Here is a 17,060-nt window from a genome sequence, read left to right as displayed (position 1 = left end):
TTTTTTTTTTTTTTTAATAATAAGTTTCAAATTTGAAGTGTGTAAATTTTTTTTGTGATAAAGATAAACTCCTTAATTTAAGAGATAAAAGAGTTTGTACAAATATGTGGGGTATACTGTTTTCAATTTATTTACAACTATGTCATTAAAAACATTTTCTATATCCTGAAAACACCTCCCTAGCCGTTTCAAAATCTTGTTTTCAAAATTCTATTCAAAATCAGGAAAATAGGATATAGTTTTTTGAAAACTGTATTTAGAAAATGAGAGATACTACGTCCACAACATTTTTACAACATCTTCACAACAAATCACAGGTAGTTAGTTGTTATTGGTTCAAATTTGAACCTAACACTAGGATTACTTTTTTGCTCTAATAATAACAACTAGTAACAACTTGTCACTTATGATTTGTTATAAAAATATTGTGGACATATCATTTATCTTAGAGAATATTAGCCAAACAATAAATTCAAGAGTGGGACCTACCATTTTATGGATTACAAAACAAAAAAAAACTATTTTTAAATACTCTTACCAAACATGCCCTAAAATAAACAGAAATTTTACAATTCAAGTGCATGCGAGTGTTATCTCTATATATTAAGAAATTTTTTGAAAGTTAGCTATCTCAATTAGAAAGTTAGTTATTGTTTTTTTAAATTCCAAAATACCCCTAATTTAATTAACTTACCCCTATTCCTGAAACAAAACATAAGGAATAAGGTTAAAACCGTAAATTGTCAAAAATTAAAAACAAGAAGCCTACATGTAAAAACTCCTCACTAGATAGTAGATAGATACAAAGTATAAAATAAAGGTATTTAGGTGGCAGGCTTGTTAAAATCTTCTACCTACACAAGATAATTTGATGCGCTGAAAAGTTCTCCCTGATAATCTTTGTGTAGTGTGTATGCAAGAACCTGAGAGTGGCCTACATGCTTTATGGAACTGTGGAATAGCTTGAGATGTTTGGGTTGGAAGTGTTCGGTGTCTTCAAAAATCTTACACTTTCTAGGGTGATATGATGACACTGATGGAGTCGATGTTGGATCAGTTAAGTCTTGATGAGCTGGAATTGTTTTTGGTTCAGGCTTGGTTTATTTAGCCCCAACGTAATTCTGTGGTTTTTGGTGGTCATGTTTACAAAGATACCCAATTAAAATCGATCGAAAATTTCTACTTATTACATTTCTACAAAAATGTTTACAAATATATAAACCACAAACAAGATTGTAAATAAATTTGTGAAGTTATTTTTTATTGATAAGCAATGCATAAGAAACTGTTTCACTTAGACATGGGAAACCATCCCACAACTCATTGGCCAACAAAACAATTCAATGTACAACAGCGACTACACAACTTTCATACAAGAGCAGCAAATGCTAAACATTTAAATAGCAACTACGTACAAAATTCCTGCTAATTTTGATTTATGAACGCATGTATAACTAATCACTTAACTTAGTAAAAGAATGATAGATCATTCAATCCCACCCGCTGGAGTTCTCCAAACATATAGCATTTGCAACCCTAGATTGTCCACGGCCAAAGATGGGCATTATTTTCAGATATTGCATATAGCATATTATATCATCTCTAATACTGATACATATCTCCAACTACATTCAAATGGTTCTGCACATAACTATTCAATGACAGTATCTGGCTTTCCTTTCATATGATCAAACTTTCTAGATCACATTTTGGCCACTTCAGGGTTATTCCAATCCGCCTATTTCTGATTTAGCACTCCCTAGTGTAGTAGTGTTCTCAATTTAGTCACATTCATCCCTCATCCTAATTTACCCTAAGGTAACAAAAATGTTGTTTTTTAATTGCTGAATCTTTGCTCCCTAATTAACAGTTAGAAGATTGAAATTCCAAAACAAAAACAAAAACAAACAAAAAAAAAGACAACATGAATTGTTGATACTACATTTTGTCCAGCCTCGATTCACGCATCAAAATAAAGACCAAAAAATCAAAAAAAAGAAAAAAAGAAAAGGTGTAAAATCATGAATTTCATAGCCAAAAAGGGCAAAAATAAATATAACATGTTTGAATGGTGAATAAAAAAGTCACAACATTTATAAAAATAAAAATAAAAATAAAAAACAACACACACATGTTACAGAAAATATGACTAAAACCCTAACTAAGTATGGTAAAAAAGTTGACTTTTTGATCTGACCGTTGAATCGTGTTGAATTTTAGAATATCTCGTTAGGCATATTTTTCCCTTCGAAACAATAGTTTTTGGGCCAAAATTAGAGTTAGAATGGATGTGATATCACAAAAATACCAAAACTCTAATAAAGTTTTCACTAAATTTTTCAGGAAAACTGGCAATTTTTTACCCGACTTTGTGTAATAAACTGTACCGATTAGGCAAGAACTGGAATGAACGGGTTGGACCATCTTGAAGAACAAGGTCTTAGCTAATTTCCATTAAAAGGACTCGATGATATCAGCTCTGGATTAAAAGATATGAATTTTTGAAGGGAATATGTTCAGAATTATTCAGCTTTGTATCACTTCCCTTCTGAGCGTGATATCTCAACGACTGTTGTTCCAAATTGAACGAGGCTAGAACCATTGGAAACTAGACATCTTGAGATTCCCGTGCATATAAGATTTGAAGAAAACAGAGCTCAAGAAGGCCTCCAAACAGCAGCAGGAAGATCAGGCCAGAAATCATAAAAAAAGACACACACACACACACACACACACACAAAAAAAAATGCTGACAAGGCGGATAATGTGGCGGATAAAGATGGAGCTGACGTGTACTAGGGTACACCAATGCTAACCTCCCATTCCTCATTTTCCTATAAATACCCCCACCCCAAAAAAAAAAAAAAAAATTGGAAAAATAATGTAGAAATTGGGGTAGAAAATTTGTGTAAGAAATCTATAGAGAAAAAGTAAGAAAAAAGTAGAGTGAAGTAAAAAAAAAAAAAATCCCTTAAAATTTTTTTTTTTTTTTAAATCTCTCTTTCACTCTTAAGGAAACCCTACACAAAAATCCTTTTCCTTTCTTCTACATTGTATATTTTGTGGATAAGGTTTTGGGATGGGTTTAGTTTCTTAATAACTAAACTCATCCCTCCCTTTTACTTTTGTAATCATCTTTCCATATATAAAAAGTTCATCTTTCCTTTACTTTGTTGTGTAAATATTTGCTTTATCTTACTATGTTGTTGTATATTTTATGTTTGTATCTAACCCTTTTATTTCAATGCTTTTAATATTGTTGTTGGATATTATATTTATGTTGTTCATCCTAGATGGATATTGGACCATCTTCTAGGCCATGATTGGGAAGTACACTGGGGGGTAAGAAATCCCATCCTACCTAGGCATCTAAGATTTTACCTATTGTCTTTAAATTTCTTGTCATTTATTTTCTTGTACATCCCCATCCCCCTTTACATTTCTTGCAATCCCATTTATTTTCTTGCAACATCCCCATCCCCATCCCCCTTTATTTTATTGCTCTTATATATGTATATTATATCTAGACACTTAAAAAAAAAAAAAAAAAAAGATTTTCTATCATCCTCTTTAGATGGGGTTTAAACCCCCCATTATAGCATAATCTGGGTATGTCTCATAAGAGTGGCGATGGCTTAAGAACTCCCACTTCTTTAGAATGAAGAATCCTTAAGGCTTGAAAGGGATTAAACTCTATTTAAGGGGGAAACCAAAACAAAAAAGACATTTTAATCAACTTTACAGTATTCCAAGCTTTTACTTTTATGTCATTTACATTCCAAGCTTTTAATTTTCTTGCCATTTATATTTCAAATCTTCACATTTCAAGTCTTCACATTTTAAGTATTTACATTTCAACTCTTTACTTTTAAAGCTCTTTATTTTTCTGCACATATTTCATGTTGTTACCTCTTTATTTTTCTTGTTAATGATGTGCCATAAAAAAAAAATTAAAAAAAAAAAAAGATGCTTATGTATACATCTCCCCAACACCTCTATTCTAAGAAAATACTTCATTTTTAAGTGTTTCCTCATCTTTTCAAGTAAAACTTTGAAAAAGAAAAATAGTCTCTTTTTTTTTCTTATAAAAATGTTGAAAAAAGAGGTGTTTACAAAAATGTTTTCCTTTTTTTTTTTTTTTTTTATCAAAATCCGAAAAGGGTAAGTAAAAATGTTTTCTTCAAAAATAATATTCTTACCACGTTGGAAAAATGCTTATATCACGTTGGTTTTTTTCTTAAAATGTATTTTCTCTTTGTTTTTTTATTTGAAAATCATGTTTTCTCCAAAAAAAAAAAATGTTTTTGCCACGGTAAAAAAAAATGTTTATAAAAAAAATGCTTTGTCATTCTCTTTTCTAAAAATCTCAAAAAAAAAATGGCTTTTCAAATAAATTAAATGCTTTCAAAAATAAGGCTTTTACCAAAAAAAAAAAAGCTTTCTTGAAATCCTTTTTATAATGTAGAAAAGTGTTTCTTTTCCAAAAATGTGTTTTTTCTCAAAAGATAAAAGAAGAAGTTAACGTTGTAACTTTCTTTTCCAAGTTTTTTTCTTAAAATAGGTGGGGTTTGTGGGAATGTGTTCAAAGCTCATTTCCTTGAGTCTTAGAACACCTTATGAGCTCACATTTGTCTCTAACATGTTTGGCACTAACAAGTTTCTTTTTGTCATCTTTTAGCATAAACAAAAAATGAGAAACAAAAAATGAGAAAATGGTGGATGACAAAAAGGTGCTATTCTTCCAACTCTCCTTTTCTTTTCTTTTTTTCTTTTTTTGTGTTCTTTTTCTTATATAGTTTTTAGTATCAACATGCTAGCTATGTAGATAACAGATACTCACATGCTGTATAATATGCCTATATATATATATATGTATATATATTTTTTTGGTCACATCTTACCTATGTATAATTTACATGTTTTGTTTGTATAATTTGATGGAATTGTTATTCACATGTTAACTATATGTAAATACTTACTCACATGAATATACATATATTGTTTGTAAAAACCTTTTCAAAAAAAAAAAAAATCAAAATGTTGAGTATTCCATTTCTTTGTAAAAATTTTACGTTGGGAATAAATTAAAATGAAGTACTATCTTCGGATAGGTGTTGCGGAGTGTCTAACACATTCCCCACATGTAATCAAATTTTCGAGTTCATAATCTTTGGTTCAAAGACTTTTAGTTTACCTTAATTAATGAACCTTTAAAAATTGTTTTAATAAATTAGGTAATTTAAAATAAATTAGACATCTAGATCTAGGTGACTAATCACACCTGATACAAAACTAATAGTTGGTGGCGACTCCTAAAATAAAATTAAAAAAAAAAAGGGACTCACATACTCACACCCCACTCTAAATACACAATTACACACAAGTCACATCGCCAAAGATCTAATGTGCGACAAAGGACGATGCCACCCTCGAAGCAAATAAAAAGGAGGTAGGAAAAAATTGGGCGTCCACATGAATTACTTTAAAAATGAAAGATGAAGTTGATATAAGTTTCTCACACATTCCAACATACTGAACATAGGTTGCCACAGTTCCTCTTTTTCTGAAAACAAATAACTATCATTAAGAATCTTAAATTCAGAGTCAAATGAAAATTGTCTAATTTTCTCACAAAGAAACATCAAAACTAATAGTTGGTGGCGACTCCTAAAATAAAATTAAAAAAAAAAAGGGACTCACATACTCACACCCCACTCTAAATACACAATTACACACAAGTCACATCGCCAAAGATCTAATGTGCGACAAAGGACGATGCCACCCTCGAAGCAAATAAAAAGGAGGTAGGAAAAAATTGGGCGTCCACATGAATTACTTTAAAAATGAAAGATGAAGTTGATATAAGTTTCTCACACATTCCAACATACTGAACATAGGTTGCCACAGTTCCTCTTTTTCTGAAAACAAATAACTATCATTAAGAATCTTAAATTCAGAGTCAAATGAAAATTGTCTAATTTTCTCACAAAGAAACAGCATCCCCACCAACACAGTTCAATCCAGAGCAGGTCCAAGCATCAATTGAGCAACTTATATTATGATAAATAAACAAAACTGCCATAGAACAACGCCTTTAACATCAAACACATACAGGAAAAAGATAAGCACCTTTTGACCTGTTGGTGTGGTAAATGTGTTCCAAACACTTTGCCATTTTGTTGCTTGTCCCACATTGCTTAGATATAAGTTCTCTTATTGATTTATATTTATTATCTCCCTTCCAGGAGAAGGGAGCATGGTCTGCCTAGTAATTGAACTGGGGTTTTTGCATAACTTTCACTAGAAGGATATCAAATTTTTATTTGGGCTTTATTTTCTCTGTTAAGCCCAATTTGGTTTAACCCTTTGATCAAAAACTGTGCATCCCAATACCTTATGATAGTGGGCCTAGTGGTTGGACTTGGGTTTGTGCATAGCTCTCAATTGAAAGATTATTGGTTTTGCTTTTGCTTTTGGGCTTTATTTTCTTTGTTCAACCCCATTTGATTTAGCCCATTGGTCAATAAGAGTGCAGTCCGTTGGGCATTAATTGTGTGCATAGTGACAGTTTCATTTGGCCCGATAGAGACCCACTTGCACACATAATCTTCGGCTTGCAAAAACCCTTCAGCCCTCCTTGTTTCTCTTCGACACTTTTTACATAAACACAACCGCATTAGGTGCAATACTTTTTAAAGGAGATAAATAGAGTTCTAGTGTCACCAAAAGCAAAGTTCCTTTAGTTCTTCTTTCTCTATCTACGTCATTATTCTTGTTTATCTCACCAAAAACAAAGTTGCTTTAGTTCTTCTTAATGCGTTAGTAAATGACTCTCACTTGAAAGATTATTGGTTTTCGGGCTTTATTTTCTTTGTTGAACCCAGTTTAGTTCAACCCATTGGTCAATAACTGTGCAGCCTATTGGAGCATTAATTGTATGCACCATGACCGTTTCATTTGGCTCGTTAGAGACCCACTTGCGCACATAATCTTTGACAAATAAAAACCCTCCAACCCTCCATGTTTCTCTTCAGCTCTTTTCTCATAAATAAACATAGCCGCATCAGGTGCAATACTTTTTATGGGGATAGAGTTCTAGTCTTACCAAAAGCAAAGTTGTTTTAATTCTTCTTTCCCTAAATACGTCATTATTCTCGTTTGTCTCACCAAAAACAAAATTGCTTTAGTTCTTCTTTCTCATAATCAATCTCACCAATTAAAGAGTAACATGAATGGAAAAACTTCTTAAAAAAGATGCGTCTATATGTATTTTTTTTTTAAATGTTGTTTCCACATATTTAGATCACAACAAAAACATTGGGAGAGAAAATCTTTCTAATATTGCTAGAATGGTGAACAAACAATGTGGTACTTGCCTGACCAGTTTTGATGTTTGCCCTATTGTTGGCATGGAAATTGCTATAGTCAAATCTTGGAGGTTTATATGGCCAAGAGAGTTATTTGCCTCAAGTTCTACTCCAAGAGGCACAAATCAACCTTTAAGAATAATGCTATTTGCGTGATTCTATAATTTGTGAAACCATTCTAACTCTCTATTTATTTTTTGTTATTGCTAATATTTTAGGGTTTACTTTATTCAATCAAAACTTGTTTATATAGCTATATTTTCCAACAATCTTAAAGGTTGATCTATGTGTTTCAAAAATGAAGAAACAAGTTGTTGATTCTCTTAATGTCATTTCAGAAATTACAAAACTTGAAACTTTTGTTTATTCTCTTAAGGTCAAAAACTGTTTGTGCAAAGTAACTAAAACTGTTTGTGGCCTTTAGCTAGCTCCCATTGGTAGGTTGAACGTGGCCAACTGTGGTGGACACCATACCATGTGACTGAATAAGAGAAAAAAATTGAGAAACATTTTGACACAAACAAGTGAAACTATGTCACATCACATGGCGAAGCAATAAATCTAAGTGACATACAATATTTTTTCAACTTAATTCATAACTAGGTGGTGTATTCTGTATATTCTATTTTATGTATAATAAAGTAGTGTCAATAATATTATATAAAGTTATATTACACCAATTACAATTTTTTTTTTTTCTTTTTGTAACAATTGCACCAATTTTTTTTTAACAATTGCTTAACAATTGCATCAATAGCAATCTGTCACTTACCATAAATATTTAAATTGCGCAGTTGACAGCAAAAAATATTTATGATTAATTTGTGAATAGGAGTTGCTTCACTAGCATTGCTCAAGATGAAGACCGTGATTTAACGCAAGTGGAGCCTTGACCAGAGTCTTTGGCATTAAGTATAACCACCCATTGATGTTACCGGCTAACAAACTTTGATTTAGGCTGTCAAAACCAGACCCCGACCTCCCAAAATCAAAAGTCAGTCTATTCATGAAGTGCTCAATGGGGCCTCTCTAGTAAAAAGTAAAAACGCTGCTCTCTGCATTTGTATCTTTGTACCTGTTACCGTATCATATTTCATAAATGTATTCTAAGAATAACGTGACAACAAGGTTAAGCAAATTGACTGCTGATTTTCCATTAATTATAGTTCGTTTGGTGGTTCAGACTCTCGCTGTGTCGTAGGAGTGTGAAATGACATTGTGTAATACAAAATCCAAATCTCAGCCCTTCAACACAATACATAGATACATAGATACACGATGACCCAAACATTCACCTGCGGTCTTGATTAAGAATTAGAACGTGAGGACCTGTTTTGGTTGGCTCCCTAGTTTTCCAAGTGCCTTATCTAATGCAGTGTGAAAATCGTTAAAAGGAACCAGTTCCATCCTGCAAAGAGGAGCACCTCAAAAATGTTAACATTTACAATAGATGCCATGGTCTGTGATCAGGGAGATAAAAACCAAGATATTGCCAAGTAAATTTGTCTATGAAATAAAACATACTCATATTTCAACTTCCCTTCTCGTGCTCGGTCTAGGAGGTAATCTATCATAGGTCTGCACTCGTTAGTTTTGTCAGAACTCATCCATTTCTGCAACCAGAATCCCCTCAAGGAAAGATCCTGCAAAAGAGAAGGATTAAACACTGTTGACTCAAACATTATAGATCTGATGACAGTCCTAAATATTTTTCTACATGGACAAAAGCATTATATTTAGATTGGTAAGTACAAGAAACTATTTTCACTAGTGCAACCATTCCAAATTTCATTGGCCAACAAGAAAATCCACAGTATGTTTGTGCCAATCCTATCTTTCTGTTCCTTTCTGCCATCAAATGCATGATCAAACTGATCATTATTGTAACAATGTACAGGCTAAGTCAATCTCACCAGGCTGAATGAGAGCTGAACATAACCATGGTCACAAATATTTTGAAGAATAGAATAATGATGTCACATTTGAATGTGTCTAACAGAATGTTCAACTAAACAATTGGCATACAAGGACAGAAAATACCAGATATTTGGAATCTTAACTACAAATATACAATTCCTTTCCCCTCTTTACAAACACAGTATAGATTGGTGGAACACTTACCATAATGAAAAGAATGGTAGATCATTCCATTAATCTGTCTTTATCTCAACCCAGTTGGAGTTGGCCAGACATTCTATATGCCACTTCAGATTGTCTACAGCTAAAGACAGCAATTATCTACAGTAATAGTTTACAATATAATGTCATCTTTCATTGAGAGTGCCTAGCCTTTGTTTCATGTGGCAGACTTTTTCCCAATAGTATCCACTATGTCAAAAAAATTTGTTCACTTCAAGGTTATTCCAATCTACTTCTTTCTGATTTAGCATTCCCTAGTGTTTTCACTACAGTCACATTTTCTACTTGTCCCAGTTTACCCTAAGGTAACAAACAGAAGACCGAACCTTCCATAAAGAAAGAAAGAAAGAAAGAGGGGAAAAAAGGAGCATAGCTTACCTTAAAAATAAAAGATGAAGTTGATACTGTAATAGGTTTCTTAGACATTCCACCATATGTTACCATAGTTCCACCCTGTCTGAAAATAAAAACTAGTTACATGTCTGGAAGAATATTAAATTGACAAATGAAAATTTTTTAATTCTACAAAAATGCAAAATAATAAAGCACTGCATATTATACCTCAAAAATTTGAGAACCAAAGTAGCAGCATTTCCACCAACACAGTTAAATCCCAAAGCAGGTTCAGGTAGATTAGTCTAGCATATTCATGAGACATAAAATTGAAAACATCAGATTCAAATGCCCCCAACCCAACACATAAGACAGCATCAACCATAATGAGTCAATAGATGACAATACCAGGAGACCTTTTACATTCTTCACTTCCAGTTGACTCTCAGTAAAAACTTCATCAGCACCAAGATTTTTTAGCTTTTCTTTTACTTCATCTGATCCAGCCCTGTAGTAAGCAGAAGATGGTAAGTGACAGTAAGCTTCTCCAGAGAAAAGCAGAAGATAATAAGGGGGAAAAAAAACTAACATGCAGTGCCTAATTTTATCTATAAATTGGCAAACATAGAAGTAAACAAGCTCTTGAAATTAGAGCTGAAATTTTAAACAAGCACCTGTCCCTTATTATGTTTATACTATGTATACCACGATATTGTGCAAGCTGAATAATGCACTGCCCCACAATGCTTGTAGCCCCATTTTGCACGATACCGTCTCCTATACAAACCAAGCTATTAAGCACTAAGCACATAAAGGAGAAAAATACTAAAACTAGGGATATGCCATTACCTGGGTTTAAAGTAATGAAGTCTTCAAGCATTCTTAAAGCAGTCAAAGGATTAACAGTAATTGTGGCAGCGTATTCCATGGGTGATTCCTTATTAATTTTGTGCCAGACGCTCTGATCTTTCACAACATAAGTCTGCCATGTCCCTAAGCAGAACAAATGTTCTCATTGTCCAATACAATCGAGCAAAGCACCATAAATGCATAAAAATCCAAATCCATCTATCCAATTGAAGTAAATATGCCTAGCTATATGTTTTAAACAGATAAACACTATGTTCTCACAACTTTCATGAAAATCAAGTAGGTTTTGCAGCCTGGAAGTCATCCTTGGGCTTTAAAGAGACCAACACTCATTCCTTCAATTTTGGGTGCTAGTGACTTCTTTTGTATACTTCTGCTGTTCTTGGGTTACACCTCATTTGCATTTTCAATAATTTTTTTCGTTAAAAGAAAGTATTTTAAAAACTTGATCTTTAAGGAAATGTTATTCGAGCAAACTTCACTTTCAAAAGCAATTCAACTTCAAGTGCAGGGAAATAAAGCCAAAATTAGTGGAAAGCCCATCTTAAATATCTTTGCAAAGTAGAATTTAGCAAAAGCTAACATACCAGAAGAGGGCGGAGATGGGATGACCCAATCACCAGGCGAAAGACCCTTAACCGCAGAGCCCACTGAGAACACCTCTCCAACACCCTCGTATCCTCCAACTGCAGGCACTTGTGGTCTTACAGGGTATACACCTGCAGCACCATCCGCATTTGACTTCAAAAACCACAACAAAACATTTCCAATATTTAGAGGCAAAAAAAATTATTTATTATTTCTCTTTTTAAAGAAAAAAGTTTAGCTACAACCCCACTCAATATTTTTATATTAGATATGAATTTTGACAAACCCATCATTGGATTATATTTTTTTCTTACATCTTCCATGCTTGCAAAATTTTCAGAAGATTAAGGATCAATAGCTATGGCATCAATCAAATATTTAAACTTCAAGTTTTTGTGGTCTAAAACTATGCATAAAAATAAGTTTATGGATGGAATAGTAAACAACATCTAATTGGCACAAAATTTAATGCACGTTTTAAGAACACAATAAACATGAAATCCAACTGTTAGATTTTCAAAATAGATTTTCAATACTGGTAACCAAATTTTGCATCCATAAAAATAATACAATTTTTATATGCTGTTTTCAGTAGGCTGATAATTTACTACAAATCCCCAGCATTTGGGTTTTGTTTAGCTGATCATAAATAAATGTCACAATCAAAATCCAAGTGTATATATATATATATATATATTTTTTTTTTTTTAAATTAGTAGTAATTGAGAGCAAAGAAAATTTAGCAATAAGTTTTCAGTTTTCAGTAAAATAAGCGGTATCCAAATACATACTAAATTTCATACGAAAATACTATCGTTTGATAATTGTTTATGAATTTATAGAAAATGTTGCAAAGCTGTCACTGTGACAGATTCTATGTTTACACATGGTAAATTATATATTAAATTGTATACAGTGAATTTGGATGCTAGGGATATTTCCTATGAAATCTAAGACACTTGTGGTTGTTATTGAATTGGTCTCATAGCTATTGGATCAATACAAAATAGTAGTGCAATTTTTAAATTAATTGAAATTTTGTTAGGATAGATTTGAGCATGTTGTCTTGTATGATTTTTAATACATCATGGTTTTATGCTTTGACTCTGAAATTGATATGGTATTTACTAGACATCCAGAGGAGTGGCTCTATAAAATTGCATGGTTTTATGCTTCCAAACTCAAACACATTCTGAATTGATTTTAAAGCTGCTTGACATGATCTGACTATGAACATTAAAATAATGGTTTCTTTTTGATACATCATGGTATTTGATGAATGTATCTTGTGTTTGGAGAACCTCGTTGAGGTGAGATTAGAATTTCATTGATTTTAAGAGATAAACTTTGAGATGAATGTGTAAGTTTATGATAAGGAATAATTGATGGTAATAAGCTTTGATATTTGGTTTAGGTGTTACCAGCCCCAAGTCTGAGCTCCTTCGACTTTAGGCTCTCGATTTCTTTACTTTCAGGTAAGGGATAAGTTATATGGGCATTTGATAAGTCATGAGGTGTATTTTAAAGTGTATTATGTATTAAAAGGTTTTTTATTAGAGATATGACATATAATCATGTTTCAGACAAAGATATGTTTGTGAGCTTTCGAAACCTCATGTATATGATTTAAGCATATTGATGCTATTACTTATATCATGAACATAATGTTTAAGAATGAAGTGAATATGCTACTGTTATGAAATATTCATGTAAAAGCATAGCTATCAGAAAAATATAGTTTTCGGTTATTCCATTGTTATCATTTGAACTCAGCCAATAGGGGTTATAGTACCGGTATTTCCATGGAGATTTTGATTGGCTATTATAAGTGACGAGGACTCTGCTGTACCCGCCCTCGTTGCAAATGGCCAACTTGTGGAGGATGCCAACCGACCCGCGTGATTGATGATAAGATTACACCAAAAGGGTGATACTTTCTAATTTGATCCTGGGATTACCTAGCATTGTGGGGAATGCTAAATGCCTGGCACTATGTGCTGGAAGCCTCCTAAAGTTGTAACAGACTTACAATTGGACTGACGAATATGTATCATGAATGAGCTATTAAGTTATTTAGAAATTATAAAGAAAAGTTGTTCTTTAAAGATAAAAGTTTCTAAAGTTCTATTATGCTTTAAAGATAAAGCTTATGATGAAAGCTTATATTAAAAAGTTATCAGATATCTGCTTTTTAAGAAACATTAAGTTCTTTCTCAAAAAAAAAAAAAAAAAAGTTAAGTTTTATGACTATAAAAGTTATAATATTTTATGAGAAGAAATTTATAAAGAAAAGTTTTCTTATTTGTCAAGATGTTTCTAATTTAAGATAAAGTTACCAATTATCTGATTTAAGTCAAATTGATTATTTTGTAATATGACTATATATATATATATATATATATATAATTTTAAACNAATTAGTAGTAATTGAGAGCAAAGAAATTTAAAGATCTTACTCAATTAAGCTTAGCACAGTTACTTAACTCAATTCCAATACACATACGTCAAATCATAGGCTAGAATTCACTTTTCGTTCCTAAAATTTGGTCTAAGTTCAATTTTTGCCTGAAATTTAAAAAATTGTAATTTAGGTTTTTCAAAAAAAGATGGGAAGAACCTTCAATGCGATTGATATCAGAGGGATTGATAGGAGAAGCCAACATTTTGATGCAAACATCGTTCTCTTTCACTTCTACTGGTGGTAGCTCTACCACTCTGCATTGCAACCAAACCCAGAATTTTCAAAAATTCAAACAAACATAAATTTAGGGTTAGGGTTAGGGATAGGGAATAAGGACCTGGTGACAGAGTCGGGTGGACCTTGGCGGTCGTAGACGACGGCCTTAGACGGCGGCGACATGACGGCGGCGGAGAATGCTCGCACGGTTAGGGATTGGGTTCGCGCCAAATGCGGCAGTCTTAGTCTTAGGTGGGACCATGACGAAAACGCCATTTCTCTCTCTCTTGCTCTTATGATGAGACGGTTTGAAACGAATTGTCGTTGCGCCACTACACTAGCCATATCAACTCCTTGTCCTTGACTGTTCGAATTTTTTTAGATTTCCTTATTTTCTAACCAATTGTTTACTACTTATATATATATATATATATTTTTTTTTTTTTTAAGAATTTCTATGATAATATTTCTACTATTTTTAATTATTAGAATGGTAAAAGAAATGATCTTATAAAATAGTTTTATAAATAAGAAAAAATGTACATTAAGCTTATTTCCGACTTTCCGTTTAAGAATAGCTTCTTCTTTTTTTTTTTTTCTTTTTTTTTTCTTTTTTTAAAGAAGGAGAATAGCTTATTATAGACAGTTTATTTAGGTAGTGTTTTATCATAAGATGTTGGTTTTAGTAACACTTTGACCCAACTTTATAATTAACCTATGCATTCAAGTGGTTAATTATTATTTTGAGTTACTTTCTTTCTAAAATCAATATAAGAGTATTTAATAAGCATATTATTATACAATAAGAATTGTGAAGATTATATATAATTAAATGGCTAATTGTATTATGAATATATACTAAGTATATACAAAGCTATATTAAGTGGTTAAGTTATTAGATATATAGTTGTTGGTGTTTAATTAAGTGTTTAAGGTAAAGGTATTTTAGTAACTTCCTACACACATGACTAATAGAATCAAGATAATTGGGCCAACCATGTGTGGACATTTGTCTAACTTGCCATGCATGTGAGACAAGTGGCAAGGCCACTAACCTCCACATAACCCCACCCCACTAACCCTCTAGTCGGCCATGCAAACATCAATTCTCATCACCTTATTCTTCTTTCTATTCTCTCAAAGCAATTAGAATAACCAAGAAGCTCTCTCCCTCTCTATTCCCACAGATCCAAACAAATCAAAATTCTCACCACACTTTGCTCTCATTTCTATTAAGGAAAGAGTTAGAAGCTCTTTTGAGTCCCTTTTTTCAAACCCACAGGTCCAACATCAAAAGAAAGAAAAACTCTCAACTCTCACCTCCCACTCACACCTATGGGTCCAGCAGCAACAAGAAGTTTCTTTCAATTCTTCTCAAGCTTTTGTTCCCAATTTAAACCTAGAATAATTCTAGCTTTATCACTCCAAGAACCTGTGCCTAAGGTAAGGGGAAAATCTAATTCTTTTAATCTATTGTCCATTTAAACTTAAGTGATGATTATATGAATTTGTATATGAGTGTGTTGGATTCTAGAGACTATTGATTGCCCGAACATGAATTAAGTCATTGTTTATGTTTGCATGTGCTCATAGATGATAGACTAAGATGAAATCTATTATGACTAAGAGTTAAAATGAGTAAAATAGCTAGATAAACTTATGAAATTGCTAATTGAGGTGCTGAATGTGCAATTAATTCAGTAATTGAAGCTTGTTGAGAGTTAGTTAATAGGCACTTCATGAACTTGTAAATAGTTGCACTCATTGGTTAACATGTTTGGTCATTATAAATCCTGTAATTTTTCTAGGACTGCTATGGGTAAAAGGTTTGTTAGAGATTATTATATAATATGTCTAGTATGCATTTTTGCCTTTTTTTTTTTTTTTTTTTGACCAACGCCTCTTGCACTGTTCATAGGACATGAACAGTGCACTAAAGCAAAGTTACAGTATTTTTAGCAGTGAACAGTAACTCAGAAATTTTTTTTTTTTATTGTTTTTAGCAATAAGTTTTCAGTTTTCAGTAAAATAAGCGGTATCCAAATACATACTAAATTTCATACGAAAATACTATCGTTTGATAATTGTTTATGAATTTATAAGAAATGTTGCAAAGCTGTCACTGTGACAGATAATCAATATTATATTTGGAGACTTTGTAAGATATAAAAGAAATTCAGTCTAAAAGGTTTTAGTAATATTATTCTGATAAGAAAAAAGAGATCAATTATTTTTCTATGAAAAGCGTATAAGTTATAATTATGAATAGTATAAAATACTATGCAGGAAAAGATGTTCTCCTATCTGAATATTCATAAAATGAAATGATTTGATTCACATAGATTCTTATTAAATTCTCGTGTATCTTACCCTTACTGAGTTGTGTAGCTCACCATTCCACTCTTTCAATCAACAGGTTCTATTTTGGAGTAAAGGGAGCCTTAGTCGAGTTTTGGAAGAAGCTGATTTTAGTTTTAAATGTATAGATCCCAAATTAGCAATTTGATGTTTAGTTTTGTAGTATTGTGTATCTTAGAATCTAATAAAAGTTGTGTACCTTAAAGTAATAAGAGATGTATTACGTGAAATTTAGAATTGGAGTAGCTGGTGGATTGTGTTATCCCTTGAAGTACAATGTAGATGCTTTGAATATCAAGTGGACAGTTATATCAAGAAGTAAAGAAACAAGAATGATAAGAAAGAGGGAAGCTCTTGTAAAAAGATTGATTGGTTCTTATCAATATCAAGTTTAAACTTGATATTAACATGCCAGTCATGATCACAAATCTGAGTACGGGTTTGGGACGTGACATTTGTAGCACTTCATCTTCATGTCATAGGTTAGGTGTTTTTTTTTATTTTGTTTTAACCCTCATAATTTGTTGGTTTCTTTATAATTTTTTGCTACTATTTAGTGTGGTATTAATACTAGTCTCGATCATAAAAAATAAAAAAAGATTATTATTTTGGAGTTTTTTTTTTTTTTTAATGCTGAATCAAGATTACCTTAGGTTTAGTTGCAACCTCAAGTTTAGTTGTAGCTAGTCAATAATAGTGTGCAAACGATGTACATACTACAATCATAA

The 17,060-nt window shown here is 32.1% G+C and overlaps 1 protein-coding gene and 1 long non-coding RNA gene across 2 annotated transcripts; one reads left to right on the top strand and one right to left on the bottom strand.

Moving 5' to 3' along the window:
• Positions 1-8,496: 8,496 nt before the first annotated feature.
• LOC111988688 (enoyl-[acyl-carrier-protein] reductase, mitochondrial) lies at positions 8,497-14,357 on the bottom strand. Its single transcript, XM_024020468.2, has 10 exons — positions 14,096-14,357; positions 13,915-14,012; positions 11,297-11,428; positions 10,689-10,832; positions 10,514-10,616; positions 10,248-10,347; positions 10,068-10,144; positions 9,885-9,963; positions 8,892-9,010; positions 8,497-8,775 (listed from the first exon to the last, which is right to left on the bottom strand). The coding sequence occupies exons 1-10, from the start codon at positions 14,317-14,319 to the stop codon at positions 8,682-8,684; spliced, it is 1,170 nt and encodes a 389-aa protein (XP_023876236.2). The 5' UTR covers positions 14,320-14,357; the 3' UTR covers positions 8,497-8,681.
• On the top strand, positions 12,180-16,639 carry LOC111988705 (uncharacterized). The gene is made up of 2 exons (XR_010624350.1): positions 12,180-12,772; positions 16,391-16,639. It is a non-coding gene; the product is annotated as an uncharacterized LOC111988705 (long non-coding RNA).
• The last annotated feature ends 421 nt before the right edge of the window (positions 16,640-17,060 follow it).

Source organism: Quercus suber, unplaced genomic scaffold, assembly GCF_002906115.3.
Source record: "Quercus suber isolate HL8 unplaced genomic scaffold, Cork oak 2.0 scaffold_432, whole genome shotgun sequence".
NCBI lineage: Eukaryota > Viridiplantae > Streptophyta > Magnoliopsida > Fagales > Fagaceae > Quercus > Quercus suber.
This window is presented reverse-complemented; position numbering and strand designations above follow the sequence as displayed.

Excerpts from the sequence above, each read along its gene's own strand:
- LOC111988688 (XM_024020468.2), bottom strand. The coding sequence starts at position 14,319 with ATGGCTAGTGTAGTGGCGCAACGACAATTCGTTTCAAACCGTCTCATC. Across the intron at positions 10,617-10,688 it reads CTTCATTACTTTAAACCCAG|GAGACGGTATCGTGCAAAAT; the intron begins GTAATGGCATAT and ends TGGTTTGTATAG. Across the intron at positions 8,776-8,891 it reads GAAGGGAAGTTGAAATATGA|GATGGAACTGGTTCCTTTTA; the intron begins GTATGTTTTATT and ends TCCTCTTTGCAG.